The 26,858-nt window shown below is 44.0% G+C and overlaps 1 protein-coding gene across 1 annotated transcript in view; it reads right to left on the bottom strand.

The window, feature by feature from the left end:
- LOC129334539 (microtubule-associated serine/threonine-protein kinase 4-like) overlaps positions 1-26,858 on the bottom strand; it is a 123,144-nt gene that overhangs the window by 39,631 nt on the left and 56,655 nt on the right. Inside the window, exon 2 of the mRNA XM_054986699.1 lies at positions 20,561-20,714. Within this exon, the coding sequence (XP_054842674.1) occupies positions 20,561-20,714 (154 nt within the window). The remainder of the gene's footprint in view (positions 1-20,560; positions 20,715-26,858) is intronic.

Here is a 26,858-nt window from a genome sequence, read left to right as displayed (position 1 = left end):
CGTAATAACCTACATAGACAGGCCATCTCCTGCATGTGGTTATAGTTACCCATTATAAAAAGGCTAATATTGTTTATTTCACAACAAGGCTTTAACATAAGCACATCATTATTCTTTTCCCCCCTCAACCTTTGAGTTTATACTCTGACAGCTTATGGCATTTAATTCCAGAGCAGGATTTAACATCTTCCCAAAGCTCTGAAAAATTCTTACAGTTATTTCTAGCTTTTCATTTTTGAAGGAAAAAAAATCTTGTATGAAATCTTTCAGCCCTACAGTTCACAATTAAATTAAACAACTGATGAGATTCTATCATCTGAATGGAGCAAAAAACCCCACAATACAGCTCAGCTACTTGAAGAGGAGCCAAAGAACAGAGATTTTGGATTTTTTGTGCACTTCTGGCTCTCAAATGCTATTTTAAACACTTCAAAGATTATGACTTTTTAAAAGAGAAATTTCCTTTCTGCTGTAAAGACTTTTATTGGTGACTTGCATTCACCATGCTTCCAAAATCTTTAATCTTTCAACAGAAAAGGGAATGGCACTCTGGTGGTTTATGTCCTTTTCATCTGACCCTACTCAAAGGATTGCTGTTAGAGTTACTGAATCAGCATCTTGGGATTTATTCTGCAGGGTGCCACAGTGTTCCATTATTTTTCCCCACGCTCCTTAATATTTATGATTTAGCTTAGCAAACAGCTCTGGGGTCAGATGTTGTCAGTATTCAGGTAACACCCAGCTTTATATTTCAGTAACTAAGACTGCAAACTTCTGCACACTTACCTGAGAGTACGTCATTAGGAACTCTGAGATTTCTAAGTAGACCTGCCTGGGACTGCTCCCTAAAACATCCAGAAGCTTCTGTTTCAGTCCCAGGCCAATATTTGGATAGTATGTTCAGATGGCACAGAGAGAACAAAATAAAACTAAATCTAGACAATACCGAAGGGATGTTGTTTTGTAAGGATGATGTACTAAAAGGGGCTGTTTTCTCTTTGCTTATTGAAATGAGACTATCTTCTCTTTATCTGACTGTGAAGAGATTACTTGCAATAGTAATCTACAATGAGTAACAGAAAGGAAATAAATTCCCACTTTTTGTTCACTTTCTGAGCCTTTTAAGGCACCATCCGCATTTCAAGAACATTTAAGAAAACCACTATCGTGGCTGGTCTCGGGGGGGGGGGAACCATGCCCCTCATTCCAACAGAGTCAAGGAGATGACAGAAGGTAGTGCTGCTTGACCTTATGGAGTCAGCTGCTTAAAAACAACAGATGAAGCCACAGAGAGAATATAGGATAGTGTATATATGGGTAAGAACAAGTAAACAATGGCTCTCCCATCCTCTCTCCCCCTCCCTCTGGGTACTGGTAGCTACCATTCTGATTCTAACAACTGTTAATTTCTTGCTTGGTCATTCCAATCCTACAATGGTAAACAATAGTCAACAGTTGCCTTGTTATCTTCTTCTTCAATGAGGAGGAACTAAAATTGCTGCTGCTGCAGTGCAACAAGAATGGACTGGGTCAGCCAGCCCTCCAGGCAACAGTGGCAATGGATCATCTTGGAATGCACTCCAGTAAATAAGTGACATCTGGACTGACTGGTGCTGCTTTAGAGGTCCTGAGCCAGTGCATGGCTGCTGCAGTTAAATGGCTGAAGATAAACAAGCTGAAACTGAATCCTGATCAGACAAAAGTGACTCTGGTAGAAAGGGCTGAAGTCTTGGAGGGTACTGCATTTCCCATATCTGATGGAGTTCAACTGTCCCTCACTTCTTCAGTAAAGAATCTGTGGGCTATTCTTCAACCCAGTATTATTGCTGGAGAAGCAGATTAATGCAACCACAAAAATGCCTTTTTCCTATCTTTGCTTAGCCTAGAGGATAGCTCCCTATCTATATCTAGCCAATCTAGCCATAGTGAAACATACCATGGTAACCTCACAGCTAGACTACTGTAATACACTCTCAATCGGTCAGCTCTTTTTGGAAAAGCCAGCTAGTACAGAACATTGTGGTTCCATTACTATCAAGAACTGGGCAAAGTATGCATCTTACACTTATTCTGCAGTCACTATTCTGGCTACCAAATAATTTCCAGATACAATCCAAGGTACAGTCCAAACAGTTCAGGACAGCCTCTCCTGTTATGTTCTGCTTAGGAAACTCTGCTCATCAGAACAAAGTGTTCTGAACATGGGTAAGAACTGCAGCCACCCATACCCAAGCATTCCCTGCTGTGGCTCCCACCTAGTAGAATGGCCTACTTTACAAGGAAGGCTGTCACCCTCCTATCATTCTGCAGAATGTATAAAATGGAACTTTTCAGGAAGGTGTTTTTATCAAGTGAATAAAGTTGTGGCTAAAGTAATTAACATCTATTGAATGTAAGGTAATCTTAATTGTGTATTATTATTAATTTATAGTGCACCTTTCTCACTGAGATCCAATGTAGATTACACAGTGCAAGTGAAAATTCAACATAATCAACAGCTAGGACGTTCACTAAACAAAGTACAGTAATGAACAGTTAAAGCATTCCGTGAGAGAGAGATAATATTATGCTTTTTAATAACAATGTCCTCTAATTTTGAAATCCACTCTTGTTACTGTTGTACATAATATAACGTAGGACTGCATTGTTCTCCAATCTTGTAATGCTGCTTTACAGTCTATATTATTTTGCTGGTTCTACATATTATAACGTTCTTAATGCATTGTTTTTTGTTGTAATCCACCCTGAGTCTCAGTGAGAAAGGCAGAGTATAAGTGAAATACATGTTACTCTTCCCTATTTCCTGTCCCTATGAATGAAAAAGGAAAAGAGGTGTAGCTGCTGTATATCACAGCTCAGCATCATTAATAAAGTGGGCTCAATCCTACCACTACCATTCAGAGAAACGGGACATGAGGAGGTGGCTGCTGCTGTGCCACATAAATTCAGCACTGAAACTGACCTTTTGGGGGCCAGCAGCAGCTGCATAATGATGCAGACCCCTGCTCCAACCTTGGCAAAAATATATGGTTGACATTAACCTACTGCTGATAATGGGACAAACAAACGTATCTCTCCACCAGATAGAGAAATCTGCAATGGGAGCACAGATACAACATGAAGATGAGGAGATGGAGTCCTGAGAACCAGGATTAAAGTCTTCAATAGAGACTTGGATGAGTCAGTAGACCTATGTGGATCTTTGGATCATGAAGACCTATGCTTTGATTTGGAAGCATGAGAACACTCTGAATCCTCACATTTGCTCTTTTGTTTTGCCTTTTTAAGAGGAGGCTCTGAACTACTGTGTGGTTTGAACTGGAAGATTTGTTTTCACTTACTGTGAAGCTTCCTTCTCGGTGAGGCAGTCCGTACTTTTGGGAACGTAGCTCCTCCTCTCTGATGCAGCCCTTTTGATCCCAGAAGGGAGGGGTTTGTTCCTGGTGTCTCCAGTTTGTTCTCAAGCTGCGAGTCTTCAAATAACTGTATAAACTCTCAACAACATAATAGCCCCCTCCCTTTCATTATATCCTAATGTCAACGTCTTTAACACTATGTTAACAAACTATGTACACTTAGAAAGCTTGATTTTAATTAATTTATTTATTTTTAAGAAACGGTTATTTTCTACCTAGTACTGTACAATGAACCCTCCAATCTATGGATCCACCCTACCTTTTTTGGGTGGGTAGGACGGCCCCACTTCTGACCACTGAGAAGGAAGCTTCACGGTAAGTGAAAACAAATCTTCCATTCTCCAGTGGTCTGAGGAGTGGGGCAGTCTGTACTTTTAGGACATAAGAAAGCAGTGTGCCCAACGGAAGGTAGGTTGGACTCCGAGATTAGTGGGTGTGTTGTAGAACCCTTCTTCCGAAAGCTATCTCAGCCAAGGCTATCTAGTATACTCTATAATGTTTGGTGAATGAATGCACCAACCTCCATGGTGCAGCTTTACATACAATGAGGGAAAGGAGCTATATGCTGCAGAGGTTGCCGTTCCCCTAAGTGAGTGAGCTGTAATACACTGGGGTGGCTCCTGGCTCTGAATGCCAAGATTATACATCCCCTAATCCACCTGCTCAACGTTGAGGTAGATAAGCTATTACCCAGGGATGACTTCCTGAATGACACAGTGCCTCTGACTTCCTCAACTGTTTTGTCCTCTCCATATAAAAGCTTAGTGCCCTACAGACATCAAGGCAATACCACTCCCTTTCCTTATCATGTGTGGGATTTGGGCAGAATGAAGGTAGAACTCTTTCATCCCTACGAAAAACTGAACTTACTTTAGGAATGAAAGCCATGTCCGGTCTTAAGACTACTTGGTCTTTGTGGAATACACAGAGTTTCCTGTCCACTGATAGGGCTCTAAGTTCAGATACTCATCTTGCCGAGGTAATACCTATTAGCAGGGGTCATTCTGTAGAAAAACAGCTGCAGGAACTCATTAGCATAGCTCATTAGAATATGCCATACCCCTTGATCGGGCCGAAATGGCTGGGATTTGGCTGCCGCCAGACAGGGGAGTATTCCCCCACCTGGCAGTAGCCCAATCAGGGCCCTTTTGGCCCCAATCCAGGCCAAAACATGGCCATTTGGGGCATGTTTTGGCCTGGATCAGGCCCAAAACAGCCCAGATCGGGTCAGTGCGGGGCAGGGGAGGAGTCCCCCACCAGCCACTGACCCAATCCTGGCAGTTTTGGTCCTGATCCCAACCAAAACGGGCTCCAAATGGCCAAAAATGGCCATCAGGTCGGTGCCCCCACGCGGCACTGACCTGATCCTGGCCGTTTCGGCCCCAAACCCAGCAGAAAATGGCCCAAAATGGCCAAAAGTGGCCATTTTGGGCCTTTCAGGCCCAGATCAGGGCCGAAACGGCCTGGATCCGGTTGGACCCAGGTGGGGGAACCCTCCCCTCCCTGGCACTGACCCGATATGGGCTGCTTTAGCCCTGATCTGGGCCCAAAAGGGCTGAAAATGGCCCTTCTGGGCCCTTTTGGGCCCTGATCAGGGCCGAAACGACCGTGGCTGGGCCACTGCCGGGTGGGGGAAGCCTCCCCCACCTGGCACCGACCCAATCCAGGCCATTTCAGCCTGAATTCAGCCCATTTTGGCCCCAATAGAGGCCTAAACGGCCCTAAAATCAGGTAGGCAGGGCCACTTGACTTGGGGGAACTGCCGGAACAGTGTTCTGGTGTGTTCCCCCTCAAAATGAGCCCTGCCTATTAGAAAAAAATAGTTTTGAATGTCAACTCCCTCATGGGCTCCTTCATGGCACGTCAACTCCTTCATGCCATGAGCTCAAAAGGTTCCTTAGTGCTTTCAAAACTATACTGTGATTCCAAGTGGGGAATCAATAAACCCTTGGGGTATTGATCAGTGTGGTACCCTGCAGAAATCTTTTAGCATGCAGGTGTTGGGGTAGAAGTCTACCCTTCTTGGAACCCCTAATCACTGCGATAGCTGACACCTGCCTTTTAAGGGTGCTGGTACTAAGCCCCTTATCCAGACCTTCTTGCAGGAACAAGAGAATCTCCCTAACTGGGACTTTTAAAGGGTCTTTTCCCCTATTTGCACACCAATCTGTTGTCATGATCACCTTTTTTGGTTCGCTGAGCAGAATCCCTTCCAAGGGTTCAGGAATCTTGTTGGGTCCTGCCACTACATGAGCTCTTGTGATAGATTTGTCAGTAGCCTCACTAGTTTGTGTCTTTTGTGAGCTATAGTATCTTGGCACCTTAATAGAAACCTCTGAAGAGGGCAAGCATGAAATCTCAACCACAGTACAACCTCCTAGCATGACACTATGATCCCCAGCAATGTGCTAATCTTATAACTTCTACTTCCTGTTCCTTTTGGATCATGCCTAGGACAGATCGGAACTTCTGCTGCCTTTCTTGTGACAAGAACACTCTGTCCTATGTTGTGTCTATAACTACTCCCAGATGAGTGATTTACTGAGTGGGAAATAGTGTGCTCTTCTCTTTATCACAAACCTGTGGTCCCTTAGACAATCCGTTGTAGATTTCACCATTTCCAGTCCTGTCTCTAATGACTGGGCTTTGATAAGGATGTCGTTGAGATATGAGAACAATATGCCATGAAGCCTCAGGTATGCCACTAGGGCTCCCAATACCTTTGTGAATACCCTGGGTGAAGATTTTAGTCCAAAGGGTAATGCACAGTACTGATAGTGATTTCCATCGTAGGCAAATCATAGAAATTTGCAGTGGGACTCTCTTATTGGAACATGTGAGTAGGCCTCCGATAGATTGATGGACGCCAAGAAGTCCTTTTCCTGAATAATTGCCACAATTGATTTGAGGGTTGCCATTTTGAATTTGCGAGTCTTAATGAACTTGTTTAGCAGTTTTAGATCCAAAATGGTACAAAATGGTCCTCACATCCCCATTCTTCTTCGGGACTATTAAGAAAACCAAATACATTCCCCAACTTACATGTTCTTCCGGAATTGGTTCGATGGCTCCTATCTCTATCAGGTGACTGATGGCCTTTTTTATAAGTAAGCGTTTTGTGTTCGATCAGTTCTTTGGAATCTACATAAAGCGGTTGGGGGGTATTGATTCTAATTTCAGAGTGGAACAATTGGTTAGTATGCCCAAGTCCCATCTGTCCATTACAGTTCTTTTCCACACGTGTGAGAATCTCTGTAAGCGCCCTCCCAATCCTCTGTGCTGTTGGGATCTCTGGATAGTCATGCTGATTGGCCCTTTTTTGGTTCTTTAGCATACTGGTTGGACTTAGTGAATGTGTAAGATTTGTTCTCACTTCAGGGCTTGGGTCCTTGAACTATCTTGTATTGCCAGTGCGCGCAGGGATCGTTTGGGGTCTCAAAAGGATTGGAATCTTTTCCTTGGTCTCCCTTCTTTTTTGATGGAAGAACCTTTTTCTTCTGTCCTCCACTAGGTACCTATATAGGGCTTCTCTGAATAGGTTGACCCCCTTAAACGGAATTCCTGCTTTGGTCCAGGCCAAGAGGTCGGTGTCCCAGTTCTGGAGCCACGTGTTCCACCTGGCTGTCACATTGAAGGCTATTGCTCTGGAAGATAGCTGCATGGCATCCAAAGAGACATCTGCTGCAAATGCTGTTGCTAGGGCAATCTTCTTGACCTCATCCTTCACCTCTTTAGGCACATTACTATCTGCTGCAGCCAAGTCCAAAGCACAAGTAAATGCTGCCCTCCTGAATAGTGAACTTGCCACTGATGCGCTACAAGAGTTGGCTGATGCTTTGAAATCCCGGAGCAGAGCTTGTTCTATCTTTCTGTCACAGGGGTCCTTGGGCAGCCCTTCAGCATTCATTGGTAGTACTGAATTGGATGCAAGGCTATTCACCGGGTCACCCACTAGAGGGAGTTTGAATTTACTAGCAGCATCTGGTACTAAGGAATAGCACTTACTAAAGATTGCATGGGTGGCTTTGGGTTTGGCTGGAGCCTCCCATTCTGCATTTATTAGATTGTAAAACGCTGCTGGAAGGGGAATCCCAGAGGATGCCACCCCCATCTTGGGAAGAGCCCTCTCTGATCCCTCTGAGAAATCTGGATGTGGATCCTCTTTTCCCTTGAGCTTGTGAGTTATCTCCAGTGCCCTTAACACCTTTGGAAGTAATCTGGCATAAAGTTCTTATGGAAAAAGCCTTGCGTGTCCTGAGAAAACTGCTTCATCCTCCTCCTCTGATAATACACCTTCTTCCCTATCTGAGGAGGGATCTGACTCCTGAGAGTCCTCAGATTGAGTGTCTAACAGGGGGCTATGCTATCTGCGAGTTTTGCCCTCCTCTAATTTCCTTCTCTTAGATCAGTGATGGCGAACCTTTTTGAGCCCAAGTGCCCAAACTGCAACACAAAACCAACTTATTTATTTCAAAGTGCCAACACTGCAATTAAACCTGAATACTGAGGTTTTAGTTAAGAAAAAACAACTCATACAGTTGTTCGAACTAATTAACATCTCTCTCTCTCTCACTCACTCACTCACTCAGGAGCCACAAATGAAAGTAAAGCAAGCTAAATCAAAGCAGTTTGCCCTTCTTTACACCAGCAGCCCTGCTTGCAAGCTCTCTCTCTCTCTCTCTCTCTCTCTCTCTCTCTCTCTCTCTCTCTCACTCAGGAGCCACAAATGAAAGTAAAGCAAGTTAAATCAAAGCAGTTTGCCCTTCTTTACACCAGCAGCCCTGCTTGCAAGCACTCTCTCTCTCTCTCTCTCTCTCTCTCTCTCACTCTCACTCACTCACTAAGGAGCCACGAATGAAAGTAAAGCAGTTTGCCCTTCTTTACACCAGCAGCCCCACTTGCAAGCACTCTCTCTCTCTCTCTCTCTCTCTCTCTCTCTCTCTCTCTCTCTCTCTCAAGAGCCACGACTGAAAGTAAAGCAAGTTAAATCAAAGCAGCTTACTCTTCTTTAGAAAGCCAGCCCGGCTGCTGCCTCCGCTTCCTGCTGCTAAAGAGACGGGCAGCAGGGAGGCAGCCTTGAGGAAAAGGAACCACGTGGGCAGGGCCAAAACCCATGTGATCTCTGCTCAGAGCTACTGGAACGCCGTTCCAGTCGTTCCCCCTCCAAATGAGCCCTGGACCTAGCAATCAGTGACTTGGCTCACGTGCCCACGGAGAGGGCTCTGTGTGCCAGCTGTGTCACGCGTGCCATAGGTTTGCCATCGCTGCCCTAAACCCTCCAAGATGTTTGAGAAGAAATAGAGGCTGGTGAGTTGGGGAGTCCCAAGTCACACACATCTCCTGCACCCGCAGGAGCTGCAAGGCCTGCTTTGGCCACCATGTTCGCTGAGGGGAGATCTTCCTGCCAAAGTTTAGAAACAAAAGCGAAAGTGACAGGAATTCCCTTCTTCCAGGCCTCTCCTCCCCTGCTTAGAATATTGTAGTCTTACCAGTTCTAGACGGCCAATGTGGTCCTGGTTTGCAGCCCGTTCCTGCAAAGCAGAGCTCAAGGGAGGGGATGCAGTCTATTTGTCCCAAAGGTGGGGAGGGGGAAATTCTAGCCTGCCAACTAGGGCCCTCATCAGGAGTCCACGCTGTACCAAGGGTCTATTGATCACTAGCACCATCAACTCCTCTGTCCTCCAGTGTTTCATTGAAAGGCTGGTCTGAAGTCCATGGATCTAGGCAGCATCTAGGGCAGTCAGCTCAGACGCTCCACACCGCTTTTCCAGCAACTCGGGAAGAGGGAGGGGAGGGACTACCAACCTCGCTTTTCCCTAGAGCCAGTCTCCGATCCTTTCTCCCCAGTTGGTTGCTGTCATTTGTCACCAGGAGCCATTCTGCTCGTCGACAGCAACAGAAAAACTGGAGACACCAAAAATGAGCCCTTCCCCTCTGGGATCAAATGAGTCGGCTGACCCTGCATCAGAGAGGAGGAGCTACATTCCCAAAAGTATGGACTGCCCCACTCCTCAGACTACCGGAGACTGGTGGGGGTGGGCACAGGAGTGTCAGTTCTGAAGGCAAATGAGGACCTGAGGTCAGATCCATCAGAATTGAAGTCAACCTTTCTCTTCTCCATAATGAGGAGAAGCAGGTGAGTGAAGACACTTTGAGGAGCCTTCTTCCAAAGTGCAGCTTTCAATATGGATGCCCTGATCTGGCTAGACTTTGTTGTACTCAAAAAACAGGGAGCCGCCAGGCTCAAGGAAGAACACCAAGGGGCACCAATATGAAAGATTCCGTTGTTAATACCAAATACCCATACAATAATACAATTCAATTTGAATACGATACAAAACTGGCCAATGTAAGGCAAAATTAATACATCCGTGAGGTGGTTCTTCACACAATGGCTTGGAACTACCATCATACATTCAGCAAGGATTTTTGCACATTGAATCTTTCTATGCATTCACATCGTTTTAGCATTCATAAGCAGTAGGTTACGAAGTCTCAGTCTCAGTGCTTTTTAAGGTATTTATTGTATTGATTGTATTTTTTGCATTAGTATGCATTGTACAGCGTTGTAGGAGGTTTGTGATTAAAATTGCAGCAGATTCGAATTTGGTGACTTTAACTTATATGGAATTCGGACCAGCGTTTGTATAAATCATGGGAGGGGCTTAGATCCCTTATCCCAATGATTCGTCATACTTACTCTAAGGACTTGAACTGGAAGGTGTAGAGCGGTTCCTTGTAAGTAAGTCTCACACAGGGAATATACTGTTTGCTGAAATGTTTGGGGAGGTGTGAAAATTTCCTTTTGTGATTTGTTCACATAGATTTTGGCCTGAAGAAAGAAGAATGCACTTCTGAAACGAGTAGTGAACAGGTCGACCCAGCTCGTCGTCCACACCCTTTTTTCTGCAATTCAGTTTGGCAGATTCATTGTGTTGACTGCCTTTCCCCGGTTTAGCCGGTTGGACTCATTTACGGACTGCCGGCATACAGGCTTATTTAAGCCACCTCACGGATGTATTAATTTTGCCTTACATTGGCCAGTTTTGTATCGTATTCAAATTGAATTGTATTATTGTATGGGTATTTGGTATTAACAACGGAATCTTTCATATTGGTGCCCCTTGGTGTTCTTCCTTGAGCCTGGCGGCTCCCTGTTTTTTGTGTGTCTTTGAAAGGAAGACTTTCCTGTTTGTTTGTGTAGACTTTGTTGTAAACTTGTGACATAAAATTACAGCATTTAATCACCTCATTCTCTTTACCAAAAAAAAGGAAGCCGAGTAAATATTCATCTGTTTGTAGGATCTTGGATCCACAGTTGGTAGATTTCTCAAATAAGGCTTTCTGAGCCATGAAGAGCTACCAGCCACAAGAGGAGCTACCAGCAGGGCAACCAGCCACAAGACATCCAGAGGCTCAGAGAGTCTATCTTCACACACACACCCCTTTTAACACACCTAAGAGTGTGCCTTTTTTTAAAAGGTGGTATATTCGATTTTTTAAAAACTGAATCGGAGAAAAAATTCAGAATTCCCCAAATTTCAAACTGTTTCTGTAATTTGGTTTGAAGCAAGGAAATGTTTTGTGCTTGTGGCTGAGTACTGCTTGGTTCTGTTCTGTGGTGTTTCCCCGCTGGCTGAACCCAGTGCCTGGCTGCTGTGAATGACACTGGTTCTGTTGGGTTAAGCTGCAACAGTATTCCTTGCTTCAGTTTGGTTTGGGTGGAATGGGTGTGATTCTGTGTGATATTGGTCCCCTTGCTTTACTTTGTTTTTAGGGGATTCCATTCCCTTGCTTCAGTTTGCTACTATTGGGCTAAGTTGCAACAGTGTCCCTTGCTTCAGTTTGGTTTGGGTGGAATGGATGTGATTCTCTGGTGTGATATTAGCCCCCTTACTTCACTTTGATTCTGATAGGATTTCATTCCTGTGCTACAGTTTGCTTCTTTCTCTGGGATGAGCTCAGTTTGCATCTGGGAGTGTATCTTGGCCCCAGAGTGTTTCTGCAGTGGAAGTCAGTTTTGACTTTTTCCCCATAGGAAACAATCGAATAGCTGGGGGCACTTTCTTTGGGAGCCCATAGAATTGGCCTCCAGAGTCCAATCTTCCTAAACCTTGGTGAATCTTTAGAGGGCAGTCAGAAGTAGGTCCCATAAAAATTTTATGGAGCTTGCTTGAACAATGCCACCCCCCCCAGCCCACCAGATACCCTCCAGATATTTTTCCCCATAGGGAATAATGGAAAGTGGGGGGGGGGGGAACCTTCTTTGGAAGCCCATAAAATTGGCCTCCAGGTCTAATTTTCATGAAACTTGGAGTGCTGTTACAGGACAGTCAGGAATAGATTCCCCCAAAATTTGGTGATGTTTGGCTTAAAAATAACCCCAGCCCAGCCCACCAGATAGCCTGCAGATTGATTTCCCATAGAAAACAATGGCTGAATTTCACTGAATTTTTACTGAAAATTTGGTAAAAATTCACAATATCTGTTTTTTTATTCAGAATATCCATATTTTACCAAATCGGCCAAAATTTGGTATTTTATCCTGAATTCCAAACCAAACTGCAAATCCTTAAACACACTTTCTAATAAGCTGATAACATAACATTTCTTATCTTTTCTCCTTATGTAATATCTTTTCTCTTTTCTGTTCCCTGCAGAGCATACAGTGGATTGTGAGCCTAAAGAGGACATACTCCGTGGAAAGAACAAAACACCAGTAAGTGAAGATACTCAGAAGAAGTGTTAACTGTCTGCAGTGGCAGAGGAAAAACTCAGGGAAGACACCCTCACACATAGAACAGAGCCATAAATCTCAGTGAGAGGGTACAGGAAAGCACTTTAAGTGCTGGAGTTTTCTCACTTCACAGACCTGCACATGCAGAGTACCTATGTGTAATATTTATTTATTTATTAGATGAGATTTTTAGTCTGCCCTCCCCACCAGGCGGGCTCAGGGCGAAGTACAACATTTCAATTTACATAAATACAGTTAAAAACAGATAAAACAGTAAACAAATAACATTAAAACAACCTTATACAATACAGCTTCTTTTCAGATGGCGATGATAAAATACTGCTTTTCAAGCCCTGGCTCATATGTAGGGTGGTGGATAGATCTTAAGTGTGGCCAGTGGGGGCCCAACCTAGCCTCCACCATCTCTGTCTTACAGGCCGACGGAAAGATAATAAATCCTGCCGGGCCCTGGTTTCCTCAGAGAGTTCCACCAGGTCGGTGCCAGGACCAAAAAGGCCCTGGCTCTGGTCGAGGCCAGATGGGCCTCTCTTGGGCCAGGGACCACCAACAGTTGTTTATTTGTTGAACGAAGCATCCTCTGGGGTACAAATGGGGAGAGGTGGTCCTGCAGATATGCTGGACCCAGTCCGCATAGGGATTCATAGGTCAACACCAAAACCTTGAACCGGACCCGGTACTCAACTAGTAACCAGTGCAACTGGCGTAGTATAGGTGTTATATGTTCCCTAATTGGGACCCTTGCAATTACTCGCGCAGCTGCATTTAGCACTTGGCAGCCCTATGAGAGGGCTGAGTTAAAGTACACTCCAGCAGCCTGGAATACCTGGGCAAGTTAAAACTTGTATAACACAAAAATAATATAACAGTTTCAGATAATGCCTACTAGGAAGAAAGTAAATTCATACTTGCATTTTACTTTCTGAGCCTGTTTAGGCACAATGTCCTCCATTTCAAGCACATTTAAAAACCATTTTCTATTCTGAATTCTACTCTTTGCACAGTTAAGTAAGCTTGTAGAGTATTCTTGATTCTGACAATTTAAGACCAAGCCCAAGTGATTGTATAAAGCTCTTTGAAGTTGCTTCAACTTAAGAAACCCATTCACTGCAGCAAAGGAGCTTTGCGTTTAACCAGTTTTGCTCCTCCACAGTAGAGAAAAAAGGGTTCAATAGTTTCATTTTCTGTATTAGATTGTTATAAAACACATTAAGAATCTGATTTTAACCCAGCTCAAGTCATGAATAGTAATGTATCAGCATGATTATTTCAATTACTAATAATGTACTTAATTTCAATCTGTAATCTGCTGTTCATATAAAGCCAAATTTAAAATATATAAGCAATTTAGAAAGTAAAATCAAAATGGCTGCCCACGCTGTACCTTAGAAATTGCTGTCAGCCTCCCAGTACTCTTGAATTTAGAATTTATTAATATTACATAGTAACATGATTGACAAGTTTCTCTCTGGAGAGCAATACTAGCTTCAAGATAGACAGCTAAATATATCTGAGAGTGTATCTAAATGAAGAATATATGGAATTTCACTCTAGAATTTTGTTCTTCGATCAACAGACCAATCAGGAAAACGGACAACTTTTCCCACTGAAACAACTGAGAGAAGGCAGCTAAAGGAAGAGTAAATGTATCCGTTTGCTACAAATCATAATTTCCTCTAAAAAGGATTCACTCATGAAAGGGAACATATTATACTCAAACAGAAGCTAAAATTTTACTATACAGGTTTTCATATGGCATAAGATCATATTATACACACCTCTCTATACATTATCTATATACCTCCAGTTTATGCTGAACATGAGGGGGGCTTTACTTATTTATTTATTAGTCCTATAAATCAGAATCCCTCCCCCTACCACCACAACACAAACTATTCAGAGAACAGTGCCTAGGAGGAAACCGCAGCTTCAGAGGGTGAAGTCTTGGAGAAACAGAAGTCCTACAATGGCTATAAAGGGTGGATGCTCTAGGGCTGTTTCTTCTATGCCTCTATGAAAACAGGCTGACAGAATCACATGTTCAGTCTTATGAAATGTGTATCTTTGAGTAATTACCCAAACGTATCTGATACGGTATAGTGCAATCCTAAAGTTACATTCTTCTAAATCCATTGATTTCAATTGACTTAAAAGGGTGTAAGTCTGCTTAGGACTGCACTATTAGTGAGGTGGCAGCATAAAAAATTCTTGAGGAGAGCAGATCAAATGAATATAGCCTGTGAAACATGCAAGACACTACAACAGTGTGGCATAATGGTTTGAAGGCTGGACTAGGACTGGAAGACCCAGGTTCAAGTCCTCACTTTTCCATAAAATTCACTGTGTGAGCTTGGGTCAGTCTCTCTTTCTCTCTTAACCTACTTCACAAAATAATTGTGAAGATAAAATGGAGGAGTAGAGAACCACGCTGAACTCGTTAAGAGGAAAGGTGGAGGGAAAATATACTAAATAAGACAGACCCAGGCAAACAGAGGGAGCTTCCAACTGCTCAAACATGCAGGCTTCCACTTCTTAACACATTTGCACTATTAGCATCTCCAGTGCTTTTTTATTTACTTGCTATTTATTTTTTATTTATTTAATTTATAACCCACCTTTCTCCCCAAAAGGGATCTCCAGAGTGGCTTACATCATTCTCTCCACCATTTTGTCCCCACAAAAACTCTGCGATGTTAGTTAGGCTGAGTATGTGCGACTGACTCAAGGTCACTTGGCAAGCTTCTAGTGAGGATATGAATCTGGATCTTGCAGATCCTAGTCTGACATAACCACTGCACCACAGTCTCTCCAGAGAGTCCAATGGGTGTCAAGTTTTTAATAACACTTGCATACACTTCAAGCTACATGAAAAGGATTCTGATTACACTGATACATTCTTTGTTTTGCATTAATTTAAGGATGGGGAGTTCCACTTACAAATTTTAAAATATTTTTAACTACTAGATACATACGTTCTTTCCACTATTTTAGAGAAAGAGACATACAGAAACCAGATGAAAGTTTTCTGAAAACATCAGGTATTTCAATACAGTTGATGATTATATTTGCTATTATCAGAAACATGTTTTAAATTCTGATTACCCTGTCTCCAAGAAAAAGGCAATTAAAAATATCCACTGGGAGATCATCATTTTAATTAAGAACACTGTGGCTATTTAGGCTTTAACTGAACACAGAGCACATAGATTTGCAGTTTGTGTCATTTGGAGAATGTAAACATGGAACCTTTGCAGTCTCAAGGACATACAATTAGCTGTGATGTCCTTGCAAAGCTTTTTGCTGAAAAAATTGCACAGACACGCTCTGATCTGGCTGCCCGCTGTAATATAGGAGTGGATGAAAAAATACTTAATATACTGTCTGGTTCACGTATGGACCACTTTGAACCAGCTGCATTGATGGACAGGATCCTGGCATCTGTGAAGGCCACCACTTGTGCACTGGATCCTTGCCCATCTTGGCTGTTAAAATCATGTAAGGACCACATAAGTGAGCCCTTGAGGTCCATCATAAATCAGCCACTAACTCAGGACACCTTCCAACCCCAGACAAAAAAATCCTCAGACAAAAATGACGTGGCCAAATACCACCCAGTCTCTAGCCTGCCCTTTCTGGGCAAAGTGATTGAGAAAGCAGCAGCTGACCAACCTCTGGCCCCCTTGTATAACTCTGGTGCTTTGGACCCTTTTCAGTCTGAAATCAGGCCAAGCTATGGGACAGAGACTGTTCTCGAGTTGTTAGTTGATGATCTCCACCTGAATGTAGACATAGGCCATGTTTCTTTACTGCACTTCCTCGATCTATTTGCAGCCTTCTATACAGTAGACCATGCCATCTTGGTGAGGCGTCTGGAGGCAAGAGTGGGTATCAAGGGATGTGCCTTGGACTGGTTTAAATAGTTTATCATGGAACGGGCTCAAAGTGTTGCTGTTGAAGGCCAGCTAGCTCCAGAGTGGAAATTATCATGCAGGGTTCCACAGGGAACCCTAAAGGAGAAAACAGGCTCCTAATGGAGAAAACAGGTTCACCAAGAGATGGTAGTAGACAAAGCATGGATTCGGGGCTGCTAGGTAACATGGGCAGAGAAGTTGTGGGGAAGCACCCTGCTGCATGGGATGTGTACAAATCACCTAGGCAGATGGTGTGCACCTGATAGTGCTTTAAGAACTTTCAAAAGAGCTTGCAGACCCTTTATTGAACATCTTGCAGGCCTCTTCGAGGACAGGTGATGAGCAAGAAGGTAGGAGGAAAGCAAATGTCATCCCAGTCTTCAAGGAAGGGGAAAAGGGCAATCCTGGGAACTACAGGCCAGTCAGCCTGAACTCTATCCCAGGGAAGATACTGGAACAAATATTAAAGGTGTCAATCTGCAAGCATCTGAAAGACAACGGCTGTTTCCAGATGGCTTACCTGAAGCCGCTCCATGCCGCAACGCTGTGGATTGTGCCAAGGAAAACGCAAAATATCGTGTTTTGTTGAGTGAGTTTTGCGCGACGTCGCGCAAAACTCGCGCGAGAAAACGCGTTATTTTGCATTTTCCCCGGCACAATCCACAACATTGCGGCATAGAGCGGCTTCAGGTAAGCCATCTGGAAACGGCCAACATGATGATATGGGGAAGTCAGCACAGATTTGTCCCAACAGGTTCTGCCAGATGAACTTCATCTTCTTCTATGATCGAGTGACAGGCTTACTGGATCACAGGAATGCAGTTAATGTAGTTTACCTGGATTTCAGTTAAAGCTTTTGACAAGGTTCCTTATGATGTTCTGATAGGTAAAGTAGCAGGCTGTGGACCAGACTCTAGGATGGTTAGATGGCTAGGGTACTGGCTGGATAACCGCACCCAAAGAGTAGTTGTCAATGGCATCACATCTGATTGGAGGGAAGCTCCAGTGGAGGGCCACAAGGCTTGGTTCTGGGCCCAGTGTTTTTCAATTTTTTATAAATGATCTGAACAAGGGCATGAAGGGATTCCTAATGAAATTTGTAAGTGACAACAAACTGGGAGGAGTAGCAAACAGCCCTGAAGATAGGGATAGAATTCCACGAGATCTGAACACAGTGGAAAAGTGGGCAGATTTGAGTAAGATGTGATTTAACATAGGTAAGTGTAACAAAAATGCAAAGCATGCATACTGGGTGAAGAATACTCTTCTGGGTAGCAGTAAGTGTGCACGAGATCCTGGGATACAGGTGGATAGGAAAAATATGAGCAGTTGGTGTGATGTGACAGCAAAAAGGTGAATGCAATCCTGGGGTGTATTAACAAAGGCATAACATCCAAATCACAGGATGTCATTGTTCCACTATATACTGCACTGGTCAGGCCCCACCTGGAGTATTGTGTGTCGTTCTGGAGGCCTTACTTCAAAAAGGACATGGACAAATTGGAACAGGTGCAGAGGAGAACAATCAGGATGGTCAGGGGCCTGGAGACCAAGCTCTATAAGGAAAGACTGAGGGACACAGGAATGTTCCATTTGGAGAAGAGGAGGTTGAGGAGAGACATGATTGCTCTCTTCAAGTATTTAAAAGACTATCACTTAGAGGAGGGAAAGGAGCTGTTCCTATTGGCAACAGAGGATAAAACTTGAAACAATGGGTTTAAATACAGGAGGGAAGGTACTGGTTGGATGTTAGGAAAAGTTTCTTCACTTTAAGAGTAATTCAGCTGTGGAATCGGCTACCTATGGATGCAGTGGGTTCCCCCTCATTGGCAGTCTTCAAGGAGTGGCTGGACAAATACTTGTTGGAGATGCTTTAGGCTGTTCCTGCATCGGGCAGAGGGTTGGACGAGATGGTTTATAAGATGCCTTCCAACTCCATGGTTCTATGAGTCTATGTTAGGGGTGTACAGCCCAAAAAGATTCGGTTTTCCCGCTTCGGGTTTACCTGAAGCAGGGAAAAAATTCGGAAATGCCATAATTCTGAAGCAGCAAGCCGCTTCAGAATTATAGTATTTTACTTGCTTCGGTATGCTCCGTAAATATTCAGAGCATACTGAAGTGAGGGGGGCAACCCCTCCAACCCCCACCCACTTACCTGGCAGAGAGAGAGCGGGAGGGTCTTCAGCTGGGAGGTGGCAGCGGCAGCACGAGGCTGCGACGGCCTAGAGCCAGCTGGCTCCTCTGCCACCACACCGCCTCCTCCTAAGCCTGCAGCCAGGGTGGTGGGGAAGGCCAGAGCCACCTCCTCCAGCCCTTCCTGCCCCTCAGATGGTCGCCGTGGCGCCACAGCCATTTGAGGGGCAAGAAGGGCTTTCTCCTCCTCCGCCGCCGCTCTGTGGCCCCATGGCCCAGTGGGCAGCAGGGAGGGCCGGAGCCACCATTGCCACCAACAAGGTAAGTCGGGGGGGGGGGCTGGGGTGATGTTTAAAGGACCCCACCGCTGCTTGCAAGCAGCGGTGGGGCCCTTTAAACTCAGCCCCGAAGTTTTCCAAAGCATTACAAATGCTTCAGAAAGCTTTGATTCGGGATTTCCAAATCGGGGCCAGATATCCTGAATCTTTACAGATCGGGTCCGATTTGGGTATTTTACCCGAATTGAAAACCCGAAGCGCACACCCCTAGTCTATGTAAATCCTTTAGGAGAATTTATTTGTAGCTATGGAACTGGATGCCATCAATACGCAGATGATATCAAGCTCTATATCTCACTATCCAAAGCACCCTGGGATGCAGTAGAGATCTTGGATCACTGCCTGACAGCTGTGGTCAAATAACTAAAAGCAAACATAAACAGAAGTAATGCTGGTTGGGAAAGCAGAGAACTAGAAGGACATCAAACTCCTCACTTTCAATGGAGTTCGTACTGTATTATAAGAAAGTGGTCTCAAAGAGATTCATCAGTAAATGGATGGGCAAGGACTATAGACTTTTCTACTACTGGTGTAAGTATGAAAGACCACAGACTTTACTACTATTGCTATAAGTATGATCTTACTGGTTAGCACATATTGTTTAATATGTCTTAGAACTGCTTCTGTTTCAGCATTTCTTCAGCTCTGTATTGGATTTCTGCTGGTTTTAAATCTTTGCAAATTTGTGTGTACATACCGTACTACACTGTATAATATACCTTGAGTCTCAGTGAGAAGGTGCACCATAAATAACACATGTAAATAAATATTTTAAAAACTGTTTACTCAAAATACAAACACTTCAGCCATCTACTAGTAACAAACTATACACAAACGAAAAACAGACTGTGGCATGGCTTGCCCAAAAAGTCTGTTAGTCTCCATAGCAAGGGTTGTGCTTTTTAAAGGTCTTATTAGCTGATTTAACAGCGCGATCTTAAAGAGAGATACATTCTTCTACATCAATTGACGTCAATGGATCTAACAGAAGGGCTGCAGAGGCATAGCCATGTTAGTCTTCTATAACAAAATAAAAGCCCAGTGGCACTTTACAATAGTACAAATGCTTAAGATGGCACTGGACATGATCTAGTAGTGGCCCTTAACATTACAAAAACTCCATTTTTATAGTCTTTTTTTCCTAATTAGGAACTAATAATAGCTCAAGGGGTAGGGAAATTCTTTCAGAAAACAACTCCCTTTACCACAATGTCATCACAGCCCCAACCTAAATCAGGGCCATCCAATCTTGCTTTTTCAAAAAAAATAAAATATGTATCTCCAGCATCTCACCAACTTGTGCCATCAAAGACAGTATACTTCTTCCAAATCCTGGAGATGTACAAACAATCAATTAAATAGTTGTAGATTTTCCAGGATATATGTCCGTGGTCTTGGCATTGTAGTTCCTGACGTTTCGCCAGCAGCTGTGACTGGCATCTTCAGAGGTGTAGCACCGAAAGACAGAGATCTTTCAGTGTCAATGTGTGGAGAAGATGTTAGCAGGTAATTTATATCTTCTCAGGAAGGTGGGTTTGGGTTGAGTCATCCTGTAAGTTTCCCAGGATGTGGAATGCTAATGGGGGGAAGCTTCACTGTATCCTGAGGAGGTTCTTTTGCATATGGATTGGTGGACCAATCCACACATTGACACTGAGAGATCTCTGTCTTTCGGTGCTACACCTCTGAAGATGCCACTCACAGCTGCTGGTGAAATGTCAGGAACTACAATGCCAAGACCACGGCCATATAGCCCAAAAAATCTACAACAACTAACGTTCTCCAGCCATGAAAGCCTTCGACAATCAATTAAATATCTTTCATAAAGCATCTTACTGGCTGTTTTTCAAGAAACAGAATATCAAGCTAGAATAGGGGCAAGAATTTGAGCATCAATTGTATGGATTTTTAAATGGTGCATGTTTGCATAGCACAGCTCTCTCTGTTTAAGGATAAGTATGTGCTTCGTACTCCAAACTCTTCATTTGCGGTTTTCATTATACCCACCAGTCAGAGCTCCTCCAAGGCTTCCTCTTCTAAAAGGTCTCCCATCTTCACTCAGCTGCCTTTTAAATTTCAATGATTTGCCAGGGCCAGAAGAAACCTCAGGGTTGCTCGATTTTCTAAATGGCATTGATGGAGGCGATAATATACTGTCAAGCTGTAAAGAAATGTGAAGATAGAGTTTAGAATGCATTTTTCCTTGAAACTCTATATGAAAAGCATTTTGCATGAAACAGTTCTTCTTAGATACCAAGGTGAGTATACCAGTATTTCAGGCAGAGGGAAGGGGGTAAGGGATACTGCTGGTGGTATATAAACGTGGTGGTGGTGGTTGGCACTCCCAGTATATACCTGGTTTGGCCCTTTGTTGCTTTCTAGGGGCAGGAACAGCTATGCAGGCAGCAATAGAAGGAGCAAGTTCCCCACTAAAAGGCCTATTAGAACAATGACCAAGAAATATGTGGGCATTATTCTTCAAGAGCTGGACTTCTCTGCTATAACATTCCCTCAACCCTAAATAGCAGAAATGGCACCAGAAGCATTTTTAAAAATTCAAAAATAACTGTCAGGCTCTGCCAGAGGATTCTCCTAGACTACTTCACTTCATTAGACCAGGCTGGATGAGTTAAACATCTTTATTAAGAGATTACCACCATTAGAGCACAGTACAAAGCAACTGCCAGGAATACCAGAGCAAGGCCCAGTGGGCTAGTTATACCCTCCTTTCTCCTCCCCCTTTTTTGAGCAGAAGTCCGTTAGTCTTGGCACGCTGTTCCTCACAGGAAAGCTGGAAGGGGGAAGAGATGCAAGCACCAAGGCTCCAAGGTCAGGCGACTAGTTCCCAGGTGCCTCCAGCTCCATCCACCCCCACACCTATAGATAAGACAGCTGAGTGCAGGATAGCAATAGCAGAGAAAATAGTAACAGAACCGCAGAACTACAAACTATCTATCCCCCCCTCCCCCATTTCCCGAAGTAAAAGACATCACTGACTATGGCAGGCAGGTCGCAGGCCTCCTTGACATTCTGCCTCCCCAAAAATCAAATCTCCCTCGGTTTCTCAGGATAATGTTTGTGAAAAGCACTGACCAGTTTGCTAGCCCTAACATCCCCCACTTTGACCCACTCTTTGTGATTCTGGTTAAAGTGTTTCCATTAAATGAGATAAAATAGATTCCCCTTTTTCCATTTTGAGTCCAAAATTGCTTCAACTTCATGGTGAGGCTGCCCATCCACCATCACAGGGGGAGAGATTCCTTGGTCCAGGTGCCACCTGTCTAGAACTGAAGCTTTCCTCAAATACTCAGCAATACTCAGCGAATGCGAGATACTCAGCCCAATCATCCTGCTGGTAATTGATGTAACATCTTAAAAATTGCTCCAAAATCTGGTTAATTCTTTCTGATTGCCCGTCTGTCTCTGGATAATAGCCAGACGCTAATCCCTGGGTAATGCCAGTCAACTCCATTGATTCTCTCCAGAATTTGGCAACAAACCACAGGCCCCGGTCCGAGATTATCTTATCAGGAAATGAACGGAGCCTCACTACATGCTGCATGAATAACGTGGCTAGTTTTTTGGCTGTGGGTAACTTGGTGCAAAGGATGAAATGGGCTTGTTTAGAAAATAGGTCCACCACTACCCAAATCATCATTTTCCCCTTACTTGGGGTGAGGTCTGTGATAAAGTCCATAGATATCATGGACCAGGGTTGGGGGGGAGGGGGGTTCCAGAGGTTGTAACAGTCCAGATGGTTCCCTCCCCTCTCTGTTTACCCATCAAGCAAACTTGGCAGGTAGCTACATATTGTGACACATCTTTCCTCATTTTTAGCCACCAAAACTGGCATTGTACCAAGTTCAAAGTTTTCAGAAGCATCATGACAGCTTCTTAACACTTCCCCCTACAACCCTTGCGGGATGTACATTTTGCCGCTTCTGTACCACCAGCCATTTTCTCCTTTCTCTACTGGCTCAGTCAGCTCTCCCCCCCCCCTCCTTTGCTTCTCCATTTCAGCTTTAACTCTCTCCTCCCACTCTGAGGGGGAAGAGGGAGGGTGATCAGCTCTCTTAGCATAGCTCCTGGTGATGACAGCCCCTCTCAGCTGGGCAGGGGAGAACAATGTATCCACCACCTCTTCTCTTTGACTATCATGTTGGGGAAGGCGAGACAGAGCATCAGCTAGGAAATCTGACTTCCCAGGGAAATGTTTAAGTACAAAATTAAATCAGGAGAAAAACTCCGTCCAATGTAGCTGCTTTGCTTCCAGCTTAAGGGGCTCTCGCAATGCCTCCAAGTTTCTATGACCAGTCCACACTTCAAAAGGTACTTTGGCCCCCTCTAACCAATGTCTCCAAGAGCAGAGGGCTAGTTTAACTGCTGCCGCCTCCTTATTCCAGATCGCTCAGTTCCGCTCAGTCTCCGAAAAAAAATTTGACATGTAAGCACAAGGATGCATTTTCCCATCCATCCCCTCTTGCAGGAGGACCCCCCCCCCATGGCAACATCATTTGCATCCACCTGTATTACAAATTTGTGGTGCTCATCTGGATGGCGGAGGACGGGTTCAGATGTAAACAAAGTTTGTAACTCCTCAAAAGTTTTTTGATACTCCTCCGTCCACACCAATTTAGCACTCTGCTTGGTTCCGCTTTATTTTTAACAAGTCTGTGAGTGGCAGGATAGTCTGAGTAAAGTTCTTAATAAATGGTCGGTAGAAGTTTGCAAACCCCAAAAAGGACTGCAGAGGCTGCCTAGTTTTAGGGGCTTCCCATCCCGGTACTGCCTCGATTTTCGCCAGGCCCATTCCCAAGCCCTTACCTAACACTCAATAGCCTAAAAAGTCCAACTCCTTTATGTGAAACTCACACTTAAAGAGCTTGGCAAACAACTTGTGGCAGTACAGGGTTTCCAACACTTCCCGTACCAGTTTTACATGGGAAGCATAATCCAGGGAATACACAAGCATATCACCTAGATAAACAACCACTCCTTTGTAGAGGTATTTATATAAAACTTCATTGATTAGATTCATAAAGACTCCCGGAGCCCCAAAGGCATCACTCTATATTCAAATTGCCCCATAGGGGTATTAAAGGCTGTTTTCCACTCATTCCCCTCCCTTATCCGTACTCTGAAGTAGACGTCCCATAGGTCCAGCTTCATGAAAATCTTCCCTCGAGCTACCACCCCCAACAGGTCTCTGATAAGCGGGAGAGGGTAGGCATTAGACATGGAGACGGCATTGAAATTTTTGTCAATGCATTTACGCAGCTCCACTTTTTCCCGTGGGCTCATTGAGTTCAGTTTCCCCTTAGGTAATTTTTGTCCTGAAATAAGTTCAATTGCACAATCAGTGGGCCTGTGTGGGGTAGTTCATCCGCCTCCTCCTCCTCGAAAACTCAAATCCTGATATTCAGAGGGGATCCTATCCCTTTCTTCCATGGTTAGACACACAGTCTCTGGGAGGGGGGGACTGGGGCCCAATCTGGCAACCCAAACATGCTTCTGGAAGCCTTCTGAGGGGAAGCATAACTCACCCGCCTTCCACCTAACATACGGATCATGGTCATATAACCGCCTCACGCCCAATACCAGGGGGAACTTTGTGGTTGGACTGACTACAAAAGTCCTTTCTTCCCAATGTCCCCCCATACCTAGCAGGGTTAATTCCGTCTCGTATCCGGGGGGGGGGGGTTCCCTTCATTACTGTCCCAGCCATCTGTTCGAATGCCAGGGGTTCTGGTAGCTTTACCAATCCCTACTCTGTTACTAAAGCAGGGGCAAACAAGTCACTACTGCACCCTGAGTCAATAAAAGCTCTTACTCGGATACTGGTCCCCCTCTGCAGATTTAGCAGGGTGACAACAATAAAGAATAAAGCTCATTTTGGCCTCACTTTCTACGGCGCTGGATCCTCTGCAACCTGATGACTGGTGCCTTTTACAGCAGGTCTCTGTCATTTCTCACCAGTGGTCCCAGCTCTCCCTCCCCAGCCAACAATGATCCTCTGCTGGAGGCCTCTGTCTCCTCCTGTGCCTTGGCAGCCGCAGCTGCCATCACCTTCTTCAGGATCAGACAAGCTTTAGGCCTTGGCCACCCCTCTGATGGTCTCTTTGGCTTCCACCCCGGCTCTGGGGGGGTTTGTTCCACTGGTGAACACTTTGCGGCAAAGTGACCAGCTTTACCACATCTCAGGCACAGGCCTTGCCTCATCCTCTTGTCCTTCTCACTGGGGAGGAGAAGGCTGCCCCGTCCTCTTCCTTTCTCTCGTGATCGTACGTCTCCAGAGCTCCTCCGCTGCCCAGCTTGATGTTGCAGCCGCAATAGTTTCACCACCTGCTCCTGGTTCTCAATCTTGCAGGCTAATTGGATCCATTCCAGCATTCTCTCCACACACCAGTACTTTCCTTCAGTTGGTTGTTGTGGATTTTCTGGGCTGTATAGCCGTGGTCTTTGCGTTGTAGTTCCTGACATTTTGCCAGCAGTTGTGGCTGGCATCTTCAGAGATGTAGCACCAAAAGACAGAGATCTCTCAGTGTCACAGTGTGGAAAAGAAGTTGGCAGGTGATTTATATCTACTCAGGAAGGTAGGGTTGGGCTGAGTCATCCTGTAAGAGTTTCCCAGGGTGTGGAATGCTAATGGAGGGAGGCTTCACTGTATCCTGAGGAGGTTCTTTTGCATATGGACTGGTGCTTGATATGTTAATCTTCTCTGCAGGGCTATTGTCAGGTATAGAGTATTTTGTTAGCCTGGTGTTTGAAAAATCACCTGCCAACTTCTTTTCCAAACTGTGACACTGAGAGATCTCTGTCTTTTGCTGCTACATCTCTGAAGATGCCAGCCACAGCTGCTGGCGAAACGTCAGGAACTACAACGTCAAGACCACGGCTATACAGCCCAGAAAATCCACAACCACCATTGTTTCCTTCAGTTGTTAAACTGAATCTGAAGGTCTCCACAGGCAGTTTCCAACCACACCTGACTAGGGATCTCTTTACTCTCCAGAACTGACAGAGTAGGGAAAATCACCTCTCCTTAGAAGATCTATCCCTTTTCCTTAGCCCATTTGGGAGTCTCCATTCACTTCCCAAACCTTCTTGCCAGCTTTCTCAGTTCTCCTGCCAGTGTTGAAACGACTCTCTCTGTCAAGAATTCATGAATCTTTCTACATGAGACATCTTACACAGGGATGCTCAAGAGTAGGGAGATGCACTGTTAGCTGGGAAATGTAGTTTAAAAAGATAGAGACAGCAGAGATCGCTCCTCGGAGTATTCGTTAATTTCATCTTTGTCTCCATAAGAACTCTGTCAATTTCACCTCCCCTTCAGGGATTAGCCTGTCACTCACTCTGAATCTGTGAGGGATTAACCCTTGATAGTCATGCTATATAGCCCTTCTAGGATTTTTAACATGTGCAATCGGTCACATCTGCATATACAGCTATCGGGTGAACTTCCTACAGCAGATCTCAAATATAGCTAAAAATATTACTTTTTTTTAACTTTTAACATATACATACTTTTGACCAATATTTAGAAAATTCTTGATATGAATAGCGTGGTATTTATTAGTCACATAGTGCTTATTATTAGTCCCATAACATATGCAATATTATATACACATACTCATATAAAGAATCTAATATTAACTGCTCCAGTATCTCTATACTGCAGTTGAAATTAATCACACATTCAACAAACAATTGCTTCAGTTATGTACAAGCAAATCAAGATATTGATTAAATACAATGAATATTTTAGATCTAAGAGAGAAATCATCAGTACCACAGTCTGCATTTTAAAAAAATATCTGAAGACACTATATTCACACATGAAAATCTTCCAGATATCCTCATTTTAATTGTACTGGAAAAAGTAGAGAAGCCACCAGATGGCACTCTACTATAATTAAAAAACTAATAATGCATGTCTCAAAAATAGTTAATTTTAAATTAACAGCGACCTAGAACAAAAACTTTTTTTTCAGATAACACTCTTAGAAGAATTAATTTTGCCTTGGCTATTTTAGAATATTTCAAAAAATAAAATTTAGGTTGACTGTCATACTCCATTTCTGCCCCAAATTAGAATCTTTTTCTACCATTTCAGTTGTAGTATTAAAATAGAGGCAAGAAGCTAACAACCATTTAGAAGAAGCATCATTAAAGAATGTATTTAAAAACAGTTCTTCTGATTAGTCCAAAAGTGCTTTAAAGACTTGTGTCCCATTTCCTGAACACTCACAAGCAGAATATGGGCAATATACAGCCAGCTCAGGATATGTCCCCCAGCAACTGC

The sequence above is a fragment of the Eublepharis macularius genome, chromosome 8 (genome assembly GCF_028583425.1).
Source record: "Eublepharis macularius isolate TG4126 chromosome 8, MPM_Emac_v1.0, whole genome shotgun sequence".
In the NCBI taxonomy this organism is placed as follows: Eukaryota; Metazoa; Chordata; class Lepidosauria; order Squamata; family Eublepharidae; genus Eublepharis; species Eublepharis macularius.
Note: the sequence above shows the minus strand (reverse complement) of the source record. Positions and strands in the feature narration are given on the sequence as shown.